This window comes from Haliotis cracherodii, unplaced genomic scaffold (assembly GCF_022045235.1).
Source record: "Haliotis cracherodii isolate W230 unplaced genomic scaffold, xgHalCrac1.p SCAF_8, whole genome shotgun sequence".
Lineage (NCBI taxonomy): Eukaryota > Metazoa > Mollusca > Gastropoda > Lepetellida > Haliotidae > Haliotis > Haliotis cracherodii.
In genome coordinates this window covers 23357654-23379350 of record NW_027266341.1, presented here as the reverse complement: position 1 = coordinate 23379350, position 21697 = coordinate 23357654, and the positions used below count along the sequence as shown (strand labels likewise).

Sequence of the window (21697 nt, the reverse complement as noted above, 5' to 3'; positions counted from 1 at the left end):
CAACATTTCACGGGCTCAACAACTGAACTGACCACTTCTTCAACTTATTCTTAGTCAGCCCGGGGCATAGCCAGCGTCAGGAGGCACACCTGTATAGGTCAGTTTGGGTCAGTCTTAAGCCGGACCTCGTTTAACCATTAATCACCTGGAATAGGCCTGCAATGGTCTGGCGCTCATTTGAGCTGAATGTTGTGTAAAGGTAGGTGCCCACCTGGGATTATGCCATGGCATGTTTGACGACCATTAGGATCAATGGCCAGTTGTTGAATGCTCAGCCACACTAGACATGAGTGAATGGATGGATTTGCTTCGAAAGTAGAGTAAGAGGAAAATGGTTTGTTTAGTGTAGTTTTCTTTTGAAGTTTGTGTGTTTTGTGTATGTTTGAGGAGACTTGGTAATTAAGCCATCTAAGAGAGAATGAAACCGTTTTGTTGTGTTCAGTATTATCGGGAGCTTATTTTGGTTTTGTCAATGTTTTGTTTATTTTGTTCTGGTTTGTTTTCTGAATGTTCAATGATCCCTTCCTCATAACAGTTTGTACAGGATAAACAAAATTCATTTGGGTCATTTCAGTAATTGTAACTATTGACCCTTATCTACTTTACTGCTCTGATTTTGATATTGGATTTGTTCCATTTAGAAGCTGTTGAGGGGTAGTTGGGTAGCCTAATGGTAAAAGCATCTGCCTGTGACACTGAAGACCAGGGTTCGATTCCCCATGTGGGCACAATGTGTGAAGCCAGTTTCTGGTGTCCCCCGCTGCAATATTGCTGGAATATTGCTAAAAGTTGCGTAAAACCAAACTCCCTCACTCACTCACAGGAAGCTGTTGAATATTCTAATTCAGTGTGTCACAAAACCTTTCAGCCTACTTGCCTGAACTTGGCTATAAGCATTATTTCATGTTCATTTTGATGTCAATTTTTGACTATTATTAAGTGAACTTACTAGACTTACTAAATTTTGCTAGACTCGAGCTTTGGACTAGTGGCTAATGTCAGAGACGGCTAACTAGTAGTAGTAGTCTTTTGATTGCTTTCAATGATTTAGGATGGATCTTCAGTGTTCAAAATTAGGCATAAAGTGATGGGATTTTAGTCATGGACCGGTTTTGACTGATAGGTTCTTTTTGCCAAATACTATAGGGGGGCACGGGTGGCCTAGTCGTCTAAGGCGCCGCGATTCGCTGTAAAGAGTTGCGTCTCTGGGCACGCCAGAAACCTATGATTTTTGGGTTCAAATCCCGGTTCACCCCAGTTATGTTTCTAGGTTTGTCAGCACCATACCTGTGCTCGTGGGTTTCACCGAAGTGCTAAACGTCTGTGACCTGCATCACTTCGGGCTTTCCTCCCACATTAAACTGACACGCTGTGATATAACTGCAATACTGTTTAAAGCGGCGTTAAACCCAATTCATTCACTCACCAAATACTATAGGAGCAAACATCAAGGGCCCCCATTATTTTCAAACTCTGGCTCTAGTCATCATAAGGCTGAAATATTGCTGATGTGACAGTAACATTTAACTCCTTTTCTCAAAAACTGGATTGAATAATGTTTCAAGCATACTATGTATGAGAGAGATGCGTGCATGCTGACATTTAATTTTAATTATGACAACTCAAAATTCAAGACATTGAGTTTATAGCTTTTGATGTTGGATGTCATCATGGTCATTTAGTGTGACAATACTTGTTTAACCACTTGTTATCTAGCTAAACATTTCTCTATGGATCTTGGCAGGAGTTGCTTTCCCTCCCCAACCTGTTTTCTTGCTTGTGAAATGTTTAGATTTGTCATTTCGGTTTTAAGAATGTAAAAAAATTATTTATTATCTGTTCCAAAGGGTAGGGGGACATGGGTGGCCCAGTATTCATAAAGTTCTGTAATTCCCAGTGAAGAGTGGCATCCTGCAGGCGTGCAACGAATCTTTGGTAGTGGATTTTGTCCTGATTATGTTTCTAGATTTATCAGCACCATACCATGCTATAAAAAGCGGTAAATGTCAAAGACCTGCATCACTTCAGACTTTCCTCACATGAAGCTGACACGCCGTGATATAACTGAAATGCTGTTTGGCTTTAAACTAAACTTACTCACTCACTCCATATAGCTGGAATATTGCTGAGTGCAGCGTTAAACAACAAACAAACAAACAAATCACTCACTCCAAAGGGTAGCCTGAAACGTGATGTACGCTACATCACACATCTTGTAGCTGGTTGTGGGTTTGAATCCCAGATTGCAGTGATCATGATTTGTGGTCTGTCAGCATCATACCCTGACAAAAAAGAAATGTGAACAGCCTGCATGAGTTCAGGACTCACTCACTCACTCACTCACTCACTCACTCACTCACTCATGGTTGATAAGCCAGTTGTAACCATCACTCATGCACACTGTCACTTGCCTAAAATGCAAATTTATCTCGGAACCTCTTTTCAAGTACTTGGATCTTGAGTTTATGCTTGATTGGTTGAATGATCAGTTGTGGTTTGAGTTTTGACAAGGTGCGAAACATGTGCTCATGCTTTATCAGACCAATTGATTAGAATATACTACATGGTAGATTAAGTTGCCTACTTGCACTTATGTAAAAATATTTGAGTTGATGTTTCTGCTGACAGCCTGCAAGAGGGTGAATTGTTCAAATGGTTGCTTGTGATGTGTCTGATATTGATTTTACGACTGAAACTAGTACCATCTATGTTATCAACATCCACCAGGGATAGGAAAGTGCATCCCTTCTCCTTCACTGCTTGGTCCACCATACGATGAAAAGCAATGTAAACTTTTTTTTGTTGGTTTGAAGTCAGAATTGCATTGATTATTATGCCTAAGCAGAAAATTGCAGTTGTGTTGGTTATTTGGTGGATTTCAAGTCTCTTAATTAAGCTGGCCCATTCCCCAAAGTAAGTGCTAAGAGAATGTAATTTAGTTCCAATACTTTATCATTGACTTACTGTCTGCTTTGTACATATTAGTTTGAGACCAGTGAAGACCTGGGTTAAATTGATCTTCAGCAAACCATGCTTTTCATAAGAGGCGACAGATGGGATTGATTCATCTTCCCAAGGCAAGAGAGTTAACTGACTTTAAGAGTCCAGTTTCCACCCTTCCCAAACTAGGCTGGAATTACTGGGCTCGATTGTAGCGCCACCAGGGGCTATTACGAGTTATATCCCTTCTAAGCCTCTCCTACGGACCAATCAGATTCCACCTCTCGTATCACTTGCGTCGCTTCACACAAAATGGTGGGACCCAGTGAGGGCGATCTGATTGATAATCAAGATCTATATTGTAATAAAACGGGTCTTATATCACGAAATGCATCAAATCACGAGAGCAACTTAACTAAAAACATGAAAAGATTTGCAAAATATCTGCTGACAATGAGTTGGCGCTGCACATGTTTTGCAAATCCTGCAATCGACCAAAATCTGCACAACAGTTTACGAACCGGATTTTGATTTCGGTGCGTGATTTTGATTGGACTATGCATAGACTCGTTAGTCCAGCCAAAATGTAACTCCATAATCCCAGCCTAGTTCGGGAAGGGTGGAAACTGGACTTTTATAGTCAGTTAAGGCTCTTGCCTCGGGAAGATGGGATCGATTGGTCAGGCTCACTGACTTGGTGGATGCAAGTCATCCGATCGTATCGCAATTTTGTAGATTCATGCTCATGATATCAATCACTGGATTGTCTGGTCCAGACTCGATTATTTAGAGACCGCCATCATATAGCAGGAACATTGCTGAGTGTGGAGTTAAACAACAAACAACTTTTGATGCAGCTTCAGCGTTCCTGTTTAATGGTAATTACTGGTAAAATTAGGAGTGGCCCGGTAATTCATGTGACTGCCAGTCCCTGTGGACCGGCAAATAAAGTACCTGAACAAAGCATCAGTGATATTCATATAAGCACATTTTTCGAACAAAGTCAGCTTGTCAGTTACCATAATTTTCAGCGACTTTGTCTCGAAATATTAAAAAAAGAGAGAAATTTGTGTGAATGATGTTCAGATCTAACTAAGTTACTTCAGAGATGACATCTTTGCACTGAACATGATGTTGAAAGAATTAAAAAATTTCATACCTTTTTTATTTGTTGAAAGTTGGGACTGGCAAAAATTAGAGGGGACTGGTAATTTTTAGAGTTGCCAGTCCACAAGGACTAGCAGTTTCAAAGCCAGCGGGAACACTGAGCTGGTGACGTTACTTCTGAAACAAAGCTATGGTGGCCAATGGCAACTAACGGGATCGGTTGGTCAGGCTCGCTGACTTGGTAGATGCATGTCATCATATCCCCATTCATGGATCGATGCTCATGATGTCAATCGGGGTGGTCGGGTAGCCTAGTGGTTAAAGCGTTCACTCATCACGCCGAAGACCTAGGTTCGAATCCCGACATGGGTACAATGTGTGAAGCCCATTTCTGGTGTCCTCGCTGTGATATTGCTGGAATATTGCTAAAAGCGGCGTAAAACCATACTCACTCACTCACTCACTCATGATGTCAATCATTTGATTGTTTGGTTCAGACTTGATTATTTACAGACTGCTGTGATATAGCTGGAATATTGCTGAATGTGGTGTTAAACAAACAAACAAGATCATCATTGAGCATGTTGACTGGTTATTGATACACTGGATTTATTCGAAGCTGGAAGCTGCGAATAGCGGGAATATTGCTGATGCGGCTTAAAGCAACATTTACTCATTACTCATTACTCATTACTCGAAGGTGGAACATGCTGCTGGATTCAGTCATCATGTACTGTACTGAAAAGAACCCTCCCATCTGTTGTTGGTTGATCAGATGTTGGCCACACCAACATGTGCAAACCCTCCCTTGCAGGTATAGCACTGCTGTTAAAACAAACCAATAAAAGCTGGTAGGGTCAAGATGTTGCTCCATATGTGTTGATTCCTTCAGAAGGTTGACCTTGTCTTGCTTGTACAGGGCAGTGCGGTAGCCTTGTGGTTAAGTGTTGTCTCTTTATAACAAACCCAGGTTATATTCTCCATATGGGTACAATGTTATAAGCCCATACATGGTGTTGATTAATGCCATTAATACCATTTATTGGTATGTTCATTAATACTGATTTTTTTTCTAAGCATAATTGGTCTTTTGATGTTTGATGACATTGTATGATAAAATGTTCTGTTCCATACATTGATACCAAGGCATGATGTTAAGATGCATATTTGAGAGCTGCAATTTTTATCTCACCCCATCCCACCCAATTACATGCTGCCCTACCCAATCCCATGTTACTCAGCCCCTTCCATTCCATCCAAAACACTCCATGCTACCCTACCCCAACCCAACAATGCCCCATTCCAACTCACGACCTGTGAAGATCCTGGTAGAGAATAGGTCTTCAGCAACCCATGCTTGTCCAAAGAGGTGACTAAAGGGATCGGGTGGTCACCTCTTTCAACTTGGTTGATCATATCCAAACTACATAAATTGATTCCTCTTGATGTCTGAATCACTGGATTATCTGGTCCAGACTTGACAGACCGCCGTCATACAGCTGGAATAATGCTGATTGCGGGATTAAACTACAAACAAACAAACATTTCATATCTCCTTGCCACCCTACCCAGCCCCATCCCACTCAGCAGCTCCAACTTTTATATTTTGAAGTACATTTGAGCATGCCTTTTCCATGAAGGGTGTTGTGTGATCAGTGTTGTGGTATTCAAGGCCTTATTAAAGCATTCAAACAGTTTTGTTAGACATGTGGAGGACATTTCCAAAATTAACGCATCAGGGACAAAAACGACGAATGATTCTGTTCCCTATTTTGTCTTGTAACATTGACTTGGATTTGCATGTGTTTTTGATAGGTGCCACTGGTGGGGCAGGATATGCTTACCTTTTCATGAACACCTGGTATCAGCACTATTTAATAGTGATTCATAAACACATGCTTATGATAAAGATAAAGTTATACAGTAAAGATTGTTTACGATTATGGAAAGGTTTTTATCTTTTTTTAAACTTTTTAGTGTCTCTTATATTTTGCTTCAGTTGTCAGCAGTTGAAATTAGTGGGCGTCTTGAGGCTTGCTCCTTACTATTTGAATCCAGAGTTCCATCAATCTTTAAAGTTCAACAATAGGATTGACAAGGACCCATTGACTTTCATGCATAATTTCAAACACTGGTAGTACAAACTACTAATAGGGTAGTATAAGCCTGTTCATTCACTTGCGGTCGATTGCTTTGCTTAAGGAGCCAGTAGGTAGTCAAGTAGCTTAAGTGTTGGCTCATCATGCCAAGGAACTGGTATCACTTTCCAACATGTCTACAAATTGTGAAGTCGTTTCTCATTGGCTCAGGGGCAGTCGGGTAGCCTAGTGGTTAAAACGTTCGCTCGTCACGCCGAAGACCCGGGTTCGATTCCCGACATGGGTACAATGTGTGAAGCCCATTTCTGGTGTCCCCCGCCGTGATATTGCTGGAATATTGCTAAAAGCGGCGTAAAACCAAACTCACTCACTCACTCACACTCTCATTGGCTCATGCCAAGTTAATGTTGAAATATTGCTACAGCGACAATAACCACTGCTCACTATCATGGTTTGCTTGGTCCAGACCTGTTCTTCACCTCACACATAGTTCACATGAATTGTTGAAGCAAAATTACCCACACTATCTACTGATTTTATTATTAACATACTGACATTGTGTAGATGGTTTAGTTCACTGTTCGGGTTAATGTTATTCTTCTGACGACCCCAGATTTGAAGGCAGGAATGTCTCCAGTACTCCATGCTTTCCGCAAAGGTTGACATTAATGAGTATTGGTTCATTGCAATGTATATCCTGACTGAGTGTGTATCAGCATGTTTTGGAAGCATGCATGTCCACTGTGCCATCAAACCACTTGTCTGCCCAGCCCAGTTTCAATTACCGTATTCAATGTAATAAGCGCCCAGGGCGCTCTCAAAATTAGAAATAGGGGGCTCTCATTAGAATATAATTTTGGTGAAAGAGTCGAAAGATCGTAAATTTTAAGGTTTCTGCTGACAGCCTGAAATGATACAAAAGAAAAGTCTGTGCGTATTATACACGACAGATATATTTTTCCAGAATTTAATTGCCCGTAATTTAGGGTGTATATAACACACGAGTGCGTATTATACATGAATAAATGTACGCGTATTGTGTACATTGATCAGTCGGAAGGGTGATAATTGGGATTGTTCACTAGCCAATATATTGGAAAATATCGCCGTGGGCGCTTATTAGAGCTGGGCGCTTATTACGTCGAATATGGTGTTTCAAGACTGATGTAAAATAGAGCATGATTTGCTGACTGGGCCACAAAACAACATTAACTCGCCCACTCTTGAAGAAATTGCTTTTCATTGATTTCATGACAGCAAAATGTTCAATAGTCATGAAATAATTCAGATGAAGTAATTCAGTTACTAACAAGTTTTGAACAGTCACATAATAACTCAATATAACACAGTTTTAACACAAGAACTGGCTACTTATGCCAGTAGGTGTGCATACGCTACTTTGTAACACCTTGTGGATATAGATTATTTCACCTACTTGGCATGTATTATGTGCATGTATACAATGGTTTTATACATATGATGTTCAGAAGCCCATGATGATGCATCTTAAAGGGATTGTCTTATATTTGCATATATTTGCATATATTTACATGTGTCAACTATTAAAAGTCAGCTGTTGGGAGTTGAAAATGTAGAAAAGCCCAATTACCTTTCACTCTTTTGAAGGAATAATTATTTTGTGTGCTTTATGTGAGGAACGGGAAAATGATATCAACATTTTTACACGTTTACATAAAATATTAGGAACAGTATGGCTTCTGTCTTCTGGACCCTCTGTCTTTTATGTATTTTCCACTTTATGATCATGTGAAGGTTATGATCCAATGTTCAGGTCTGTAATCCATGTTATAATCATTTATACAGGGCTTATTGATTCCATATGATCCAGTTCAGATGAGTACATAGTCAGCATAATCTCATGGCTACAAGCTAATAAGCACCAGAAGCTTAATATTCTTCAAGAGTTACTAAGGAGGTTTTCAGCCTTGTGCTATGGTGTATGTTTGTGTGTTTTCACCCTGAACCTGTTTTTTTCTGGTTAATGATATCAACAGTTGGTTATGTTTAGTTTGTTGATGTTTCATGTAAACAAACTATCAAGTTCTGCTTTTCACTCTCTGAGGTGGGAAGGTCAAATATATTTATCAAGATGAATGTTTGGTCAGATTATGATATAGAATGTTTAACTTCATACTTTAGTACTCTACTCAGTGACTTATCTAAACCTGCTCAGAGGCTGATCTTCAGCTCCAAATGTCTGTGAAAATTCCCAAATTGGAATAAAAATGTCCCTATTCATGTTAATATACAGTTATGACAAAGATGCTTAGTGGAGTTGATGTCTGTAAAAATTCCCAAATTGGAATAAAAACGTCCCTGTTCATGTTGATATATAGTTTATGAGTTATAGAGAGAGAGAAATTGAGAGAAAGAGGCATCATTGTATTAAATGCAATATATATGTAAACAAACATAGAACTTTTTAAAAAAATCCAAAATTCGCACAGAATAATGATTGTTTCACCAATTTGTTTGAAATCACACATAAATTCCTGTTGATTTGTAGTTATTAGAACACAGCTTTGAAAATGTTCAATTTTGTTACAATTTTTTCCAAATCAGTGAAACATGTGTCGAGACTAGATCCTCAAAGAATGCCTTATTTTCTGTGGTGCATGGGGATGTCTAATGTGATCTGCGGTGGGCGTACAGTTTGTGCAGAGATGAAAAGACATGTAGCCAGAATTCCTGCCATACAATATGTGTTTCTGGAACTACAACATGTACAAGGACAGACTGTTTCTGCGTAGGTGCACAATGGAAGAATGTGCCAACCTAGATATTCTTCAACATGTGCATGACATGCTTGCTGTGCCTGTGTGTTTTTGCACAGTAACTCCAGTTTAGCTGCTCCAGATATACAGGAAATTAACACTTTGTGATTTGGTACGGACAACCTGTTGGAAGTTCCTGTAAGGCAAATTGGAGAATGGGTTTGTTTTTGTTGTAAGTCGTTCCAGTACATTTTACAGCCGAAAATAACCGCTGGACCGAGTTAACGGTGAGCTGCTGTTAGTGCATTTCTGACTCCCCACCTGAAGAGTGCTCTTTGCTTCGAACATGTGGTTCATGGTAGATGTGTTTAGCAAACATATAGGAATAGCGCTTCCGCTTACAAGTGGTTGTGAAATCCCATTTTAGATTTCACTGATAAATAATGTAGTATTTCTGTTTAGTTTAAATCACTCTGTCGATTTTGTATATAATTTATCACATGAATAAAAATCTTGTTCCATTCTCCTTGGTGAATAATAATCTGACATTATATATCCATGAAAAAAAGTCGCTATATGGCTGAAATAATGCCGATGTGACGTTAAATTTTAAATTTTAACTCACTCACTCCAAGGAAAAATGTATATTCCCTTTTCAGGTCCTATTTATGACCAGAGAGAAACTGATATATATCTGACTATGGCCTGAAACTCATGGTCTCACTTTGTTTGTTTGTTTGTTTAACGCTACACTCAGCAATATTCCTGCTATATGACGGACGGTGGTCTGTAAGTAATCGAGTCTGGACCAGACAACCCAGTGATTGACATCATGAGCATCGATCCATGCAATTGGGATACGATGACATGTATCAACCAAGTCAACGAGCCTGACCACCCGATCCCATTACTTGCCTCTTACGACTTGTTTGTGTGTTTGTTAACTTAAAGTTAAATTTGTTTTCAGAGATTGATTGGTAGTGAACACGCTTGATTCAAAAGTTAATGAAACTAAAACATTTTTGATAAAAGTTACTGGGCAATAATATTACCTTTTTCTGTGTAAAACAATAAATCTGTGATACACTCAACAAAATATAAGCGTTTTGGTTGTTGACGCTTATAAAGATTGCCTACAGATTTATCTAGAAGTTGGCCAGTTGGCACTTATTGGCACAGGGTGCTTAATCATGTGAATACGGTAATATAACATGGTAAACACGAGCCAACTAGATTTGAATGTCAGGAATGACTGTCCTGAGATGCCATACTGTTCTTGCACTTGTCTTCCACCTGGGTGAAAAGGTTGCAAGTTTTCTTCTAAAATTGTAAGTTCCACCTAAATAATTAAGGGTCACTTTATGTTTGTGATTTTTTTGTCCTCACTATCTAGTTTATGAATGATAGCGGGCCCTGTATGCGCCAAACTGGAAATGTGCCATGTCAGATGTTTAAAGTATAAGGAAAGTATTTAACTTAAAAACATGATTTGAAGAATTAATGATTTCTCACAGGAGATAACAGTAGTAGACATGGAGAAAACCTTTCCCTGTCAGACATTTTGTTGATTTGCAAGCGTGATTCATAGCTAACGATAACCTTTGGTTTAAAGACGTCTTCGTTTCTTGTTTAGGAGAAAAACAAGATTTTGAACACACCATATGTAAGATTTCCTATATCAAGTTAGTGTTAACATTTAGTCCCACTGAGAACAAACCTTGGCTGACGCCAAAGCTAACACAATCTAGAGGAGAGAATTCTAAAAGCCACAGGATATTTCATTCGAAGCTCTTAAAATTTCTCCAGTTTGTTGAAGAAATACTTCCTTGGTTTAAGAAAAGGTGCCCGTCCATGATAGGGGTCGTGGTGAATTGTGTAGTTTTTTCAATAAGTCAGATCAAGGAGACTGGTGTCACGTCTGCTCCAGAGGACGAAAGAGATACAGTGTCAAAGTTGGTTATTTTGGGTTGCCAGTTATGATTATTAAAAGAATTTGTTAAATTTGAAGAAGTTGCTTTAGTTAAATCTTTTATTTCATAGAATATATTAAATAAAACAGGTGTAATGTCAGGTCACAATAAATTATTAGATTTTCATCTAATTTCATTTTCTTCTTATTTTTGTGGGATGCATTATATTTTTTTGCATGGAATCTGTGTACATCATGCCGACAGGTGATTCACAAGAAGCGTAAATGTTGAGTTGAGCTGCATTTTGTATTTCATCAAGTAAAGAAAGAAGGGAGCACACATAGTAATTATTTTAGTCTGTTTGGGGAACAATAAGTTTATGGTAGGTAGGGAGATTTGGTAGTGAGGCTATGGGGTATGAAAATCAGATAATTATTTATTGTGTCCTAATGGAGGTCATTTTAGAAATGTTGATTCAGTTGGAATTATTAACTTTCTTCTGAGGAAACGTTTTGGAAACGGTAGGCGATAATTATGAAAAACAGGAAAATCTCCTTTTCCATGTTTTCCGTATGAGAATTTAACTATGAGTGCATTTCACCTGTCTTGATCGATAATTGCAAACGCAGCCCAACTAAGAATAAATCACTTTTCAGTGTTGGCAAAAACAAGTTCATCCACTTGATATAAACAATGTTGTTAATCCTACAAATTGATTGAAAAGTGTCCAATCCTATTAGTACTATCTACCTGTACACAACTTCATTTTCAAAGTAGAGTAGCAGACGCAATTTCTGCCGCCTCATTGGCAGTTGTTTTTTTGGCGTCTGCTCCTGGTGTTATTCAGTGGTTGAGGTGAAGGGAATCTGCAGAAACAGGCATCAGATCAGTGGCGTTTTCCACACAGGCTATCATCTGCTACACTGACAGAGAAATTTGGGATAATTGGATTGCGTAGCGTAGTCGACAGCAAATTCGCGATCGGTCTCTGCAGTGGTTGTTCTAGCGAGAATTATGTACAGATTTCTGGAGAGCCTCCAGTAGTTGTGTGAGTATTTTGCAGTGAGATGTGGAGTTTCTTGTTTTGCTGGCACTGTTGACTAATAGTTTTTCTTCAAGGATCAACGTGTAGCCAAAATGTTCACTTTTATAACTTGTCTGCAGTCAGTTCAGCTGCACTTTCTCTCTCATGACAGGTTTCAACCATCTGCAAGTGATGACACTCGCATATGTGATGTCGTCTGCTTGTGGACTTGTCTTTGTTTTGATTTTTGTAAAGTTTGCTTCAGGGCCAAAATTAATGCAATCTTTTTATCATCTTTATCATATCCTTGAATGTTGATTTTGAAATGTAGTCTTAAATTTTTCAGGAAATTATTTTCTGCAACTGGTTTGCAGATATTTGCTATGATCAGTCTTTTGTCAACTAGCTTGTGTAATAATGTGAGAAATAATTCCTTGGTAGTTTGCCAAAACCATTTTCTGATCGTTTTTAACCCAAGGTAAGAGTGCAAGATGTTGTCAGTGGTGAAGCTTATTATGTTATGATGCCATCTGTGACAGGCATGAATATACAGTAAACTATGTTTATAACGAACACACTTATAATGAACTGACCGATATAACAAACTTATTTTTTAGTCCCAACCATTTTTTGTATATATGCTCAAAATATGCTTATAACTAACAACGGTTATTATGAACTGAAATTAGTGGTCCCTTCCAGTGTGTTATAACTGTAGTTACTGTATGTGTAAATGATGTATATTCTGTTTATGAAATTAGCGTGCTGGAATAATTAGCTTGGTTTCAACAATTTCAGGATGAGCTGACAGTATCTGTAAAATGCTTTTGTTGAGGTTAATGATAGTTAGGATTAAGACAAATTGATTATTTGTTTGCGGATTTGTCCGGTAAAACTGCAATATTTATATATATTTTATGTAAAAGTATCATTTTTATTGGTTTATGTTTGCATTTGTAGCTTATTTTCACATAAAATATTGAAGAATACATTCATTACTCCTGAGCAGGCAGTAGGCCCCCTTGTAGTTCTTTTTCATTATTGAACTTTGGTTTTTGTCACAGACAATATTGAACAATGTTTAACTCATGAACAGGACTTGTTTATTTTTTGCTTTGAACTTTATTTTGGAGTTAAACATGTTAAATAGTATCGTACATGTTGTAGCTAGGAATGATACTCACAAAAGTTGTTCTAGTAAATGAAGTTGTATATTCCAACAATTGGTTATTCAAATTGTTTCAGCTTTAATTTAATCTTTGGACATGTCTGTATCTCTTGAGTGAGTGAATGGTTTTACGCAACTTCTAGCAATATTTCAGCAATAACATGGTGGAGGACACCAGAAATGGGCTTCACACTTTGTACCCATTTTGGGAATTGAACTGTGTATCTCATGATCATATTCCACAAACTAGAACTCTGTGAAATTGAAGGTAGCCCATGTACTACTGATAAGACATCTTCAGTAGTGTCATAGATGTTTTATATTTATTTGAAATTAGTTTAATGTTTAACCTTGTAAAAAGTGGAATATGTAGTCCTTAATAAAGGCTGGACAGCCGGCTAGCCTTGTGGTTAAAGTGTTTGCTTATCATGCTGATGACTGGGTTTGATTCCCCACATGGGTGCAATATGTGGAGCCCTGTTTAAGTGTCCACTACCATGATATTGCTTGAATATTGCTAAAAGTGGTATACATCCCAACTCATACACTATCTAATAAGGGTCCACTGTTTAAGACATGTTTCTGCACCCTCTGTGCTTGATAGTCAAATAGGGGGGCACGGGTGGCCCAGTCGTCTAAGGCGCTGCGATTCGCTGTGCAGAGTTGCGTCCCTTTGGCACAACCAGAAACCTATGATTGTGCGTCTTAGACCTGCATCACTTCGGGCTTTCCTCTAACATTAAGCTGACACGCCTAATATAACTGTGATACTGTTAAAAGTGGCGTTAAACTCACCTCACTCACTCACTGATAGTCAAATACGGTAATCAGCTTTATTACCCAGTAAACCTATCAACCAAATCGTAACAATGCCAAATTGATATAAAACATGTTGTATTGTCCTATACTTAATACATAGATCGTGTGAATTGAGTGACAGGCATGGTAAAGGCATAAAGCCACAATTAACTAGCAATAACGCAAGGCCCATGTAATGCCTAGACAATCTACGCTCAAGTCCCAGTGTGGGGTCCTATCAGGGATCTGGTTACCCTAGCTGATTTGCTTCAATTGACTGATAAGATTTGTTTCAAATGTAAACAGCTTGTACTTGTGTATGGTCCTGAGAGCATATTGCGGTTGGCAAAAGCCAGAGCTTACTTACCTATGTCTGCTAATGTCCCTTGTTACTTGTTGGAAACACTTTCATCCTCAGCTGGAGGTAGCATATGTGAGGTAGGTGGTACAGGCATTGGGTTAGGGATTGTGTTAGAGTACAACATTCGGGGTGGGGATTTTGTAGAGGTACTAGACATTGGGGTGGGGATTGGGTAGAGGTACAAGACATTGGGGTGGGGATTGGGTAGAGGTACAAGACTTTGGGGTGGGGATTGTGCAGTGGATACTAGACATTGGGGTGGGGATTGGGTAGAGGTAGAAGACATTGGGGTGGGGATTGGGTAGAGGTACAAGACATTGGGGTTGGGATTGGGAAGGGGTACAAGACATTGGGGTGATGATTGTGTAGAGGTACAAGACATTGGGTTGGGGATTGGGTAGGGCTCCAACATTAGGGGTGGGGAATGTGTGGGGCTATGACATTGGGGGTGTTTTTTTTGTAGGGGTTTAAGACATTGGGGGTAGGGGTTGTGTAGAGGAACAAGACATTGGGGGTAGGGGTTGTGTAGAGGAACAAGACATTGGAGTGGGGATTGTGTAGAGGTACAAGACATTGGGGGTAGGGGTTGTGTAGAGGAACAAGACATTGGGGGTAGGGGTTGTGTAGAGGTACAAGACATTGGGGGTAGGGGTTGTGTAGAGGAACAAGACATTGGGGTGGGGATTGTGCAGTGGGTACCAAGGACCCAGGGCTTGTCATGAGAGGTGATGGGGCACAGTTGGCACAGACCTCTGAGGTGCAACAATTGACTGTAGGCTTGCCGGAAACCTGTGATCATGGGTTCCCAGATTGCTCTGCTTATGTTTCTAGGGTTTATCAGCACTACACCCATGCTTGTGGGTAAACCTGCATCAATTCCGTCTTTCCTCCCACATCCAGCCATGCTACAAGGCATTGTGATATAACTATTAAGCGTTATTCAACACAATTCACTTATCACTCTCTTACTTGGGGCGGTGGGGTAGCCTAGTGGTTAAAGTTTTCGTTCATCACACTGAAGGCCCAGGTTTGAATTCCCACATGGGTACAATGTGTGAAGACCATTTCTGGTGTCCCCAACCATGATATTGCTGGAATATTACTAAGAGCGGCGTAAAGCCTCACTCACTCACTCACTCACTCTAAAATCTGACTCTAAAACATGTGATAATAACCTCATTTCCCCTCACATTTTACAATCATAGAATTATACCTTGGGTTTCTTTGGGTGGTGGGGTAGCATAGTTGCTAAGGCATTCTCTCATGCTGAAAATCCAGTTTGATTTCCCTCATGGGTACATTGTGACCCTGCCGTGATATTGCTGGAATATTGCTGAAAGCCCAGTTAAAACCATACTCACTCTCTCGCGTATTTAATTACTTTATAATTGAGCAAATGGTAATGACTCCTTTAATTATGATTCCTTTTTGATTAATATTTCATTAGCAATAAAATGGGACATGTTTTTCTGCCAAAATGAAAAAAATGCCATAGAAAAAAAGTTTTGCCTGCATGATTACGAAACTTAATTAGATCCATGGTCTGGTCTTCAGACATCAATACTAGCAACCACTTGCTGGTGTCTGTTAAAGAAATGAGAGTGGTGCCTCATAATAGCCATGGCTTACATACAGCATTTGATCGTTGAGACGAAACTCGAAAGAAAATACTCTGTTGAAGTCCCCCATGTTTATTTTGAGAGTAATTTGTCTGAAATTATCTCTTGATGAAAAAACATCAAGGTGAGTTATCATGACGTTCATTGTAATCTTTTTGTTCCTGTAGATTCCGGGTTAGAATGTGTTCCCTGTATGCCATGATCATCTCCCTGCGGAGATTCCTGGTCAGAATAGGGAACCTCGGTGCCGTTGTACAAAGTGATCTTAGCGCTAAGGTGATCGAAACTCCCATACTTAACATAGGCTTACGATCATTGTTGCGCTAAGATTGTTTTGTACAACGGCACCCTGGACCCACTTGTATAAAGCAATCTCAGCGCTAAGATGATCGTAACTCCCATAGCACTAAAATCGCTTTGTACAAGTGGGCCCTGTACTTCAGGCATGTCTCCCAGTTAGGACTCTGGGTTAAAATAGACCCCCTGTCAGTCCTCACTATATTCTGCAGCCCCCCAAAATCAAATTCTGCAGGCCATTTTTGTAAATTCTCCAATCAAATTTTGATAATTTTGCACACAGGTCTGCGAACTTTAGCTTAGTTTTCATGAATTTAGTAGTTTTTCACCTGTTTGACTTGTGGCAGGCATTTTTATGATAAATGTACCCACAGCTAGAATAGTTTATTGAAGTGACTCTGAAGATCACTTGTGTAAACATACAGGCATGCACTTTCGGTAAGCAGTAATATAACAGTAAAAATTCACTTCAAAACAAAATAAATATCTGTTTACATGTTTAAAACCAGTTAAAATTCTGCAATGTTTTTGACGAATTCTGTGGCAGATTAATGCAAAACTCTACATGAGTTCTGCCCAAAATGTGATTATCTGCAAGATTGCCTGTGTTTATCATCTGGACCAATTTTGTATTAAATGCTGATATTCTGTAGTCAAGGTGTAGGACTGAGTTTCCCTATAGTGTAGTTGTACAAGTTGTGTTGTTGTTCGTCCTCGTAGCACTGGACTTCAGCCAGTGGAGACTATCAACAGCATCAGGAACTGGTACTCAGTCCACAGTCAGAACATAAAATACGAACGTTTCAGGATAAGTAGAAATAAGTGAGTTAGAGAGTATGGTTTTGGGCCACTTTAAGTAATATTGCAGAAATATCACAGCTGGGACACCAGAACTGGGATTCACACATGTAGGGGGAATTAACCTGGTAATTGAATTCAGGAAATTACCTTTATAAATCCCATCAATTAAGTGAAATGTTATCATTCTGTATAATGGTCTCCTTGTATGTATTTATTATTATCACTTCTTTTGCCTGTGTTTTCTTTAAATGATCATGTACTGAAAAGCTGAATGTCTTTAAATTCAATAAAGAATATGAGTTGAGCCATAAGGCTACCCCACCTTCCCAGTATAAACAATACATTGTATTTGAAAGGTTTTCTTTCAAACACCATCTTAAGGACTGATGAATTTCTCCTGCTCAAAAAGTATGTTAAAAAACCTATAGTTAGTGCGTAGGTTCTTGTGTTTAAGTTTTGTCAAGGGTTTACAATTATTCTTTCAAAATTACGTACTTTTATCTTTTGGCAGCTAAAGTGACAAACATTCTTGACATAATTCAATTTTCAGCAAAGAATTCCTGAAGTGCATTCCTTCTTTGAACAACAGGAAAATATGCTGCTATTTTCTTTAAGACTTATTATTGCTGGCAGTATTAACAGACATTTTATCAAGGCATCATGATAATCTCTGTGGATAGCATGTAGTGATAGCTGTGGTGGTGCTTGATGGGAAGGCATGACTGTTAGCCTCTCAAGACAGGAAACCATTTGTTCCTTCTCAGCCGAATGTTTTCGAGCTTCTTGTTTCAAAGATTTGTGTAGACAGACCATGTTCAGGATCAAACAGTTTCCAAATTGATCATGTTTCAAGCAGCCCTCAGACATTTGTTTGGGAATGGATTGTGAAAGAGTGATTTATAAATAGTGTGAGTGAGTAAGTGAGAATTTATAATTAAATGTGACCTTTATCCTTTTCATTGAGTGAGTGAGTGAGTGAGATGAACACTGCTCTAGTAGAAAAACCCTGGTAAATGAATTCGACCTTTGGAGATTCCGTGTCAGAATGAATCCACATACATTACTCATGTACTTATCATAAGAGTTGAATAAAATGAGACAGTAATTGTGACAATGTGTGACCTTGCTGATTGTGACCATTTTACTCTGCTTGCTTTGTCCAGACACATTTAGAGGTCACCATGACATAGCTGGAATAGTGTTGACTGTTGCATAAAACAACATTCACACTCAGTTGGAGAGATCCAGTATTAAGAATGTTGCAGGGTATGGTTGGTCCAGTGGTCTAAGGTGTTGCAACACACTGCAGTGTTTTATCCCTCGGCATGCTGTGGGTTCAGATCCCAGATTGAGGCTGATTATCATCCTTGGTTTATGTTAAACGTGCCAGTGTTTGTGGGTTTAAACAAAGATGTGAATTCTTATGACCTGTGTATTTTGGGGCTTTCCTCAATCCTCATCAAACTGACATGCTTGATACTGTTAAAAATAATCAAATGGCAGTCGAGGTTTTGATGTATCTTTGTTCTGTGATCTTGGGCATCCCTTTGGGCTTTCCTCTTCCCATGGGGGCACGGTATTCCACGGTCATGGTGCAGGACTAGGGCACGGTCTCCAAGTGGCTAAGACACCGCAATTCGCTGTGCAGATTTGCATCCTGTGGGCATGTCAGAAACCCATCATTGTGGGTTTGAAACCCGGTTTGCTCTGATTATGTTCTAGGTTTGTCTGCAACATACCCATGTTCGTGGGTTTCACCAAAGTTATAAATGTCTAAGGCCTGCATCCCTTTGGGCTTTCCTCAAAGAAGTGTTTAATCCCAACTCCTGTGACCTGGCTAATGAAGTATTACACTGAATCCCAGCAGTGTGATGTTGCTTTGTAAGTGCAATAATCTTGAACTCTTGAAGATCCGGGGTAGAATAGGTCTTCAGCAATCCATGTATGTCTAAAAGGCGACTATGCTTGTCGTAAAAGTTAACTTGTCCCCTCTGTCAATGTACTAAGCACCCAGGACACTTAATTTTGGAGAATATGACATTACTAACAAACATTGATTTAACAATCACACAAACAAGTCCTAAGAGGCAACTAACAGGATTGGGTGGTCAGGCCTACTGTCTTGGTTGATGCATGTCATCGTATCCCAACTGTGTGGAACGATGCTCATGATGTCAATCACTGGATTGTCTGGTCCAGACTCGATTATTTACAGACCACCATCAGCTGGAATATTGCTGAGTGGGGTGTTAAACAACAAACAAACAAGCAAGAATCTTGAATGATGTAGATATTGTGACCATTGACCTCTGGTTTCCCTGTACCAGGCCTAAACCCATGTCACAGTCCATGGCACTAGAGATAGTGGGGGAACCCATTCACCTTTGCTGATGTTTTGTTATGCAGCAGTGGCACGCCCTCGCCAGGAAAGGATATAACACCTCTTGACTTGTAGTGATCCAGGTGATCTTGACATTTGGAGGCAAGGTTAGATCAGCTAGGGGAATGTGGCATGAAGGATATCCTGATTCCGAGACTGTCTCTACTCGCAACATAGTGAGGATACGTTGGCCATGAATGGGTTACAATGGTATGTGTCTGACAGTGCACTGGAAATACCTGTATGACTTATGCTGGTATATTTAGGCTATGAGAATAGTATTTCCATGGAAGGCACCACATACTTATAATGAGTTGTTAGACAAATTGATTTCATTGTAGACAGCAGGGTCTTATAACGCTTTCGGGTGAAGAATTTTTTAAATAATTCCCCAAGGCTAATTATGTGTGAGGCTTGAAAGAAGGAAAGATTGCTGATATAAACTGATTTTTGTTGATGGCAGGGGCAGATTGGGTAGCCTAGTGGTTAAAGCGTTCGCTCGTCAGGCCGAAGACCAAGACTCGATTCCCGACATGGGTACAATGTGTGAAGCCCATTTCTGGTGTCCCCCGCCGTGATATTGCTGGAATATTGCTAAAAGCGGCTTAAAACCATACTCACTCACTGACTCATTGATGGCATGTCATTGTACTCTGATGAAGTGGATTGTTGGTCACAATATTGATCTTAGGATTGTCTAGTCCAGACTTGATTATTTACAGACCACAGATCATATAACTGGAATATAGCCCAGTGTGTCGTTAAACAACAAAGAAACAAATATCAGACACTGACTGATCCAAAGGGCATGTGTAGATGGTGAGTCACTTCGTGACTTGGGTATCATGTGTACCCCACCTTTTTCAAAATTCTGGCTCTGCCTCTGACAGAAAAGCCCCCTAAAGAACTATCTCAGTATCTGTAACATATGAGGTAGCATTTTCCGCCATTGGCACTTACTGGTGACTTATATACCTGACAAACTGCTTTGTTTGCTCTGCACTTTCTTGAGGACTTACAAGCTGCCATGATATATTGCTGTTTCATTATTGCAGGCTTTTAGTTTGGGTACAATACTATGCTGTTTGATAAGACAGTGAAAGCAAATTGATTCTACTTAGCTGTAATGTTATGTTGGCTATCTCAATATGAACCAATATTTTTTTTCAATAGTTTATTCCTTTTTCATCTATAAAAACATCAAATCCAATTTGGTATATTGAAGTTATTTTTTACCATAATCTGGAAGGTGGATCTTTGGGAACATTGAGAGGTCTATTCTGGATTGCATGATGTCCATGACTCACATTTGTGGTATACACATTGAAACTATGTGTTTTGATATTTATTGTGCCAATATTCTGGAGCAAGGTAGGTGAGAAAACATGAGATTGCTCAGATGACTGAAGTTAGGAGCAAGTGAGTTGGGACTCGTGCTGCTTTGAACAGTATTCCAGTTTTATCATGGCATGTCAGCTTAATGTTGAGGCAAAGCCCGAAGTGATGCAGGTCTCAGACGTTTAGTGCAATGCCTTGTACCATGGCTTGATGTTGGGCGGAAAGCCTGAAGTGATGCCCACAAGCATAGGTGTGGTGTTGACAAACCTAGAAACAACAGGGATTCAAACTCACAATCATAGGTTTCTGGCATGCCTAAGGGATGCAACTCTGCACAGCGAATTACGGAGACTTAGACGACTGTGCCCCCTGTGCTCCCTAAAGAATCATTTGATTACACAGAGTGAGTGATCTGTTTGAACATTTGCTGTATGGATTGGTGCTCCTGCTATCAACCTTTGGTTTGTTCGATTCTCACATGATTCTTACTCCCTCTTGTTGCATACTATTTTATGTACAAAAAAATGAAAAAATAAAAAATATCTCTGTGCCTAAACTAAGAATGAATAGGGAAAAGGGCAAATTTATTATAAATACGAAATTGTGTGATTCATCACGTCGACCCTTCTGTTAAAGATGTTTAAAACTTTGTGCCAAGACATGAGTAACATATTTGTCTGTACACAATACATACTTAAGGTGTGAACATTGTACTTTGCAAATAAATAATTTGGGATGATTTAAAGAAAATAATCAAACCATTGTTAATTGATTCCATTTAATTATTCCGTGTGTAATGCTTACGCTCCTCATGCCGATGGCTTGGGTTCGATTCCCGACATGGGTACGATGTGTGTTTTTGGTGTCCCCAATCGTTATATTGCTGGAATATTGCTAAAAGCGGCGTAAAACCATACTCACTCACTCGATAGCCCACAAATTGTGAAACCGTTTACAGTGGCTTTACTGATATTTCCCACAATAATATTGCTGGAATATTGCTAAATGTCATAAAACCCAATTGGATCGATGATCATTATATTAATCACTGGATTGTCTGGTCCAGACTAAATTATTTACAGATCTCCGTCATATAGCTGGGATATTGCTGAGTGCGGTG

General features: G+C 39.4%; 1 protein-coding gene across 4 annotated transcripts in view; it reads left to right on the top strand.

Moving 5' to 3' along the window:
- LOC139449330 (microtubule-associated tumor suppressor candidate 2 homolog) overlaps nucleotides 1–21697 on the top strand; it is a 167510-nt gene that overhangs the window by 21275 nt on the left and 124538 nt on the right. The window contains exon 1 of one of the 4 annotated variants that reach the window (XM_071230638.1): nucleotides 14151–14219. The exons of the other annotated variants lie outside the window; for them this stretch is intronic. Coding sequence (XP_071086739.1) covers nucleotides 14151–14219 — 69 coding nt within the window. Of the gene's footprint in view, nucleotides 1–14150; nucleotides 14220–21697 lie in introns of those variants that run through there. 4 annotated transcript variants of the gene reach the window in all.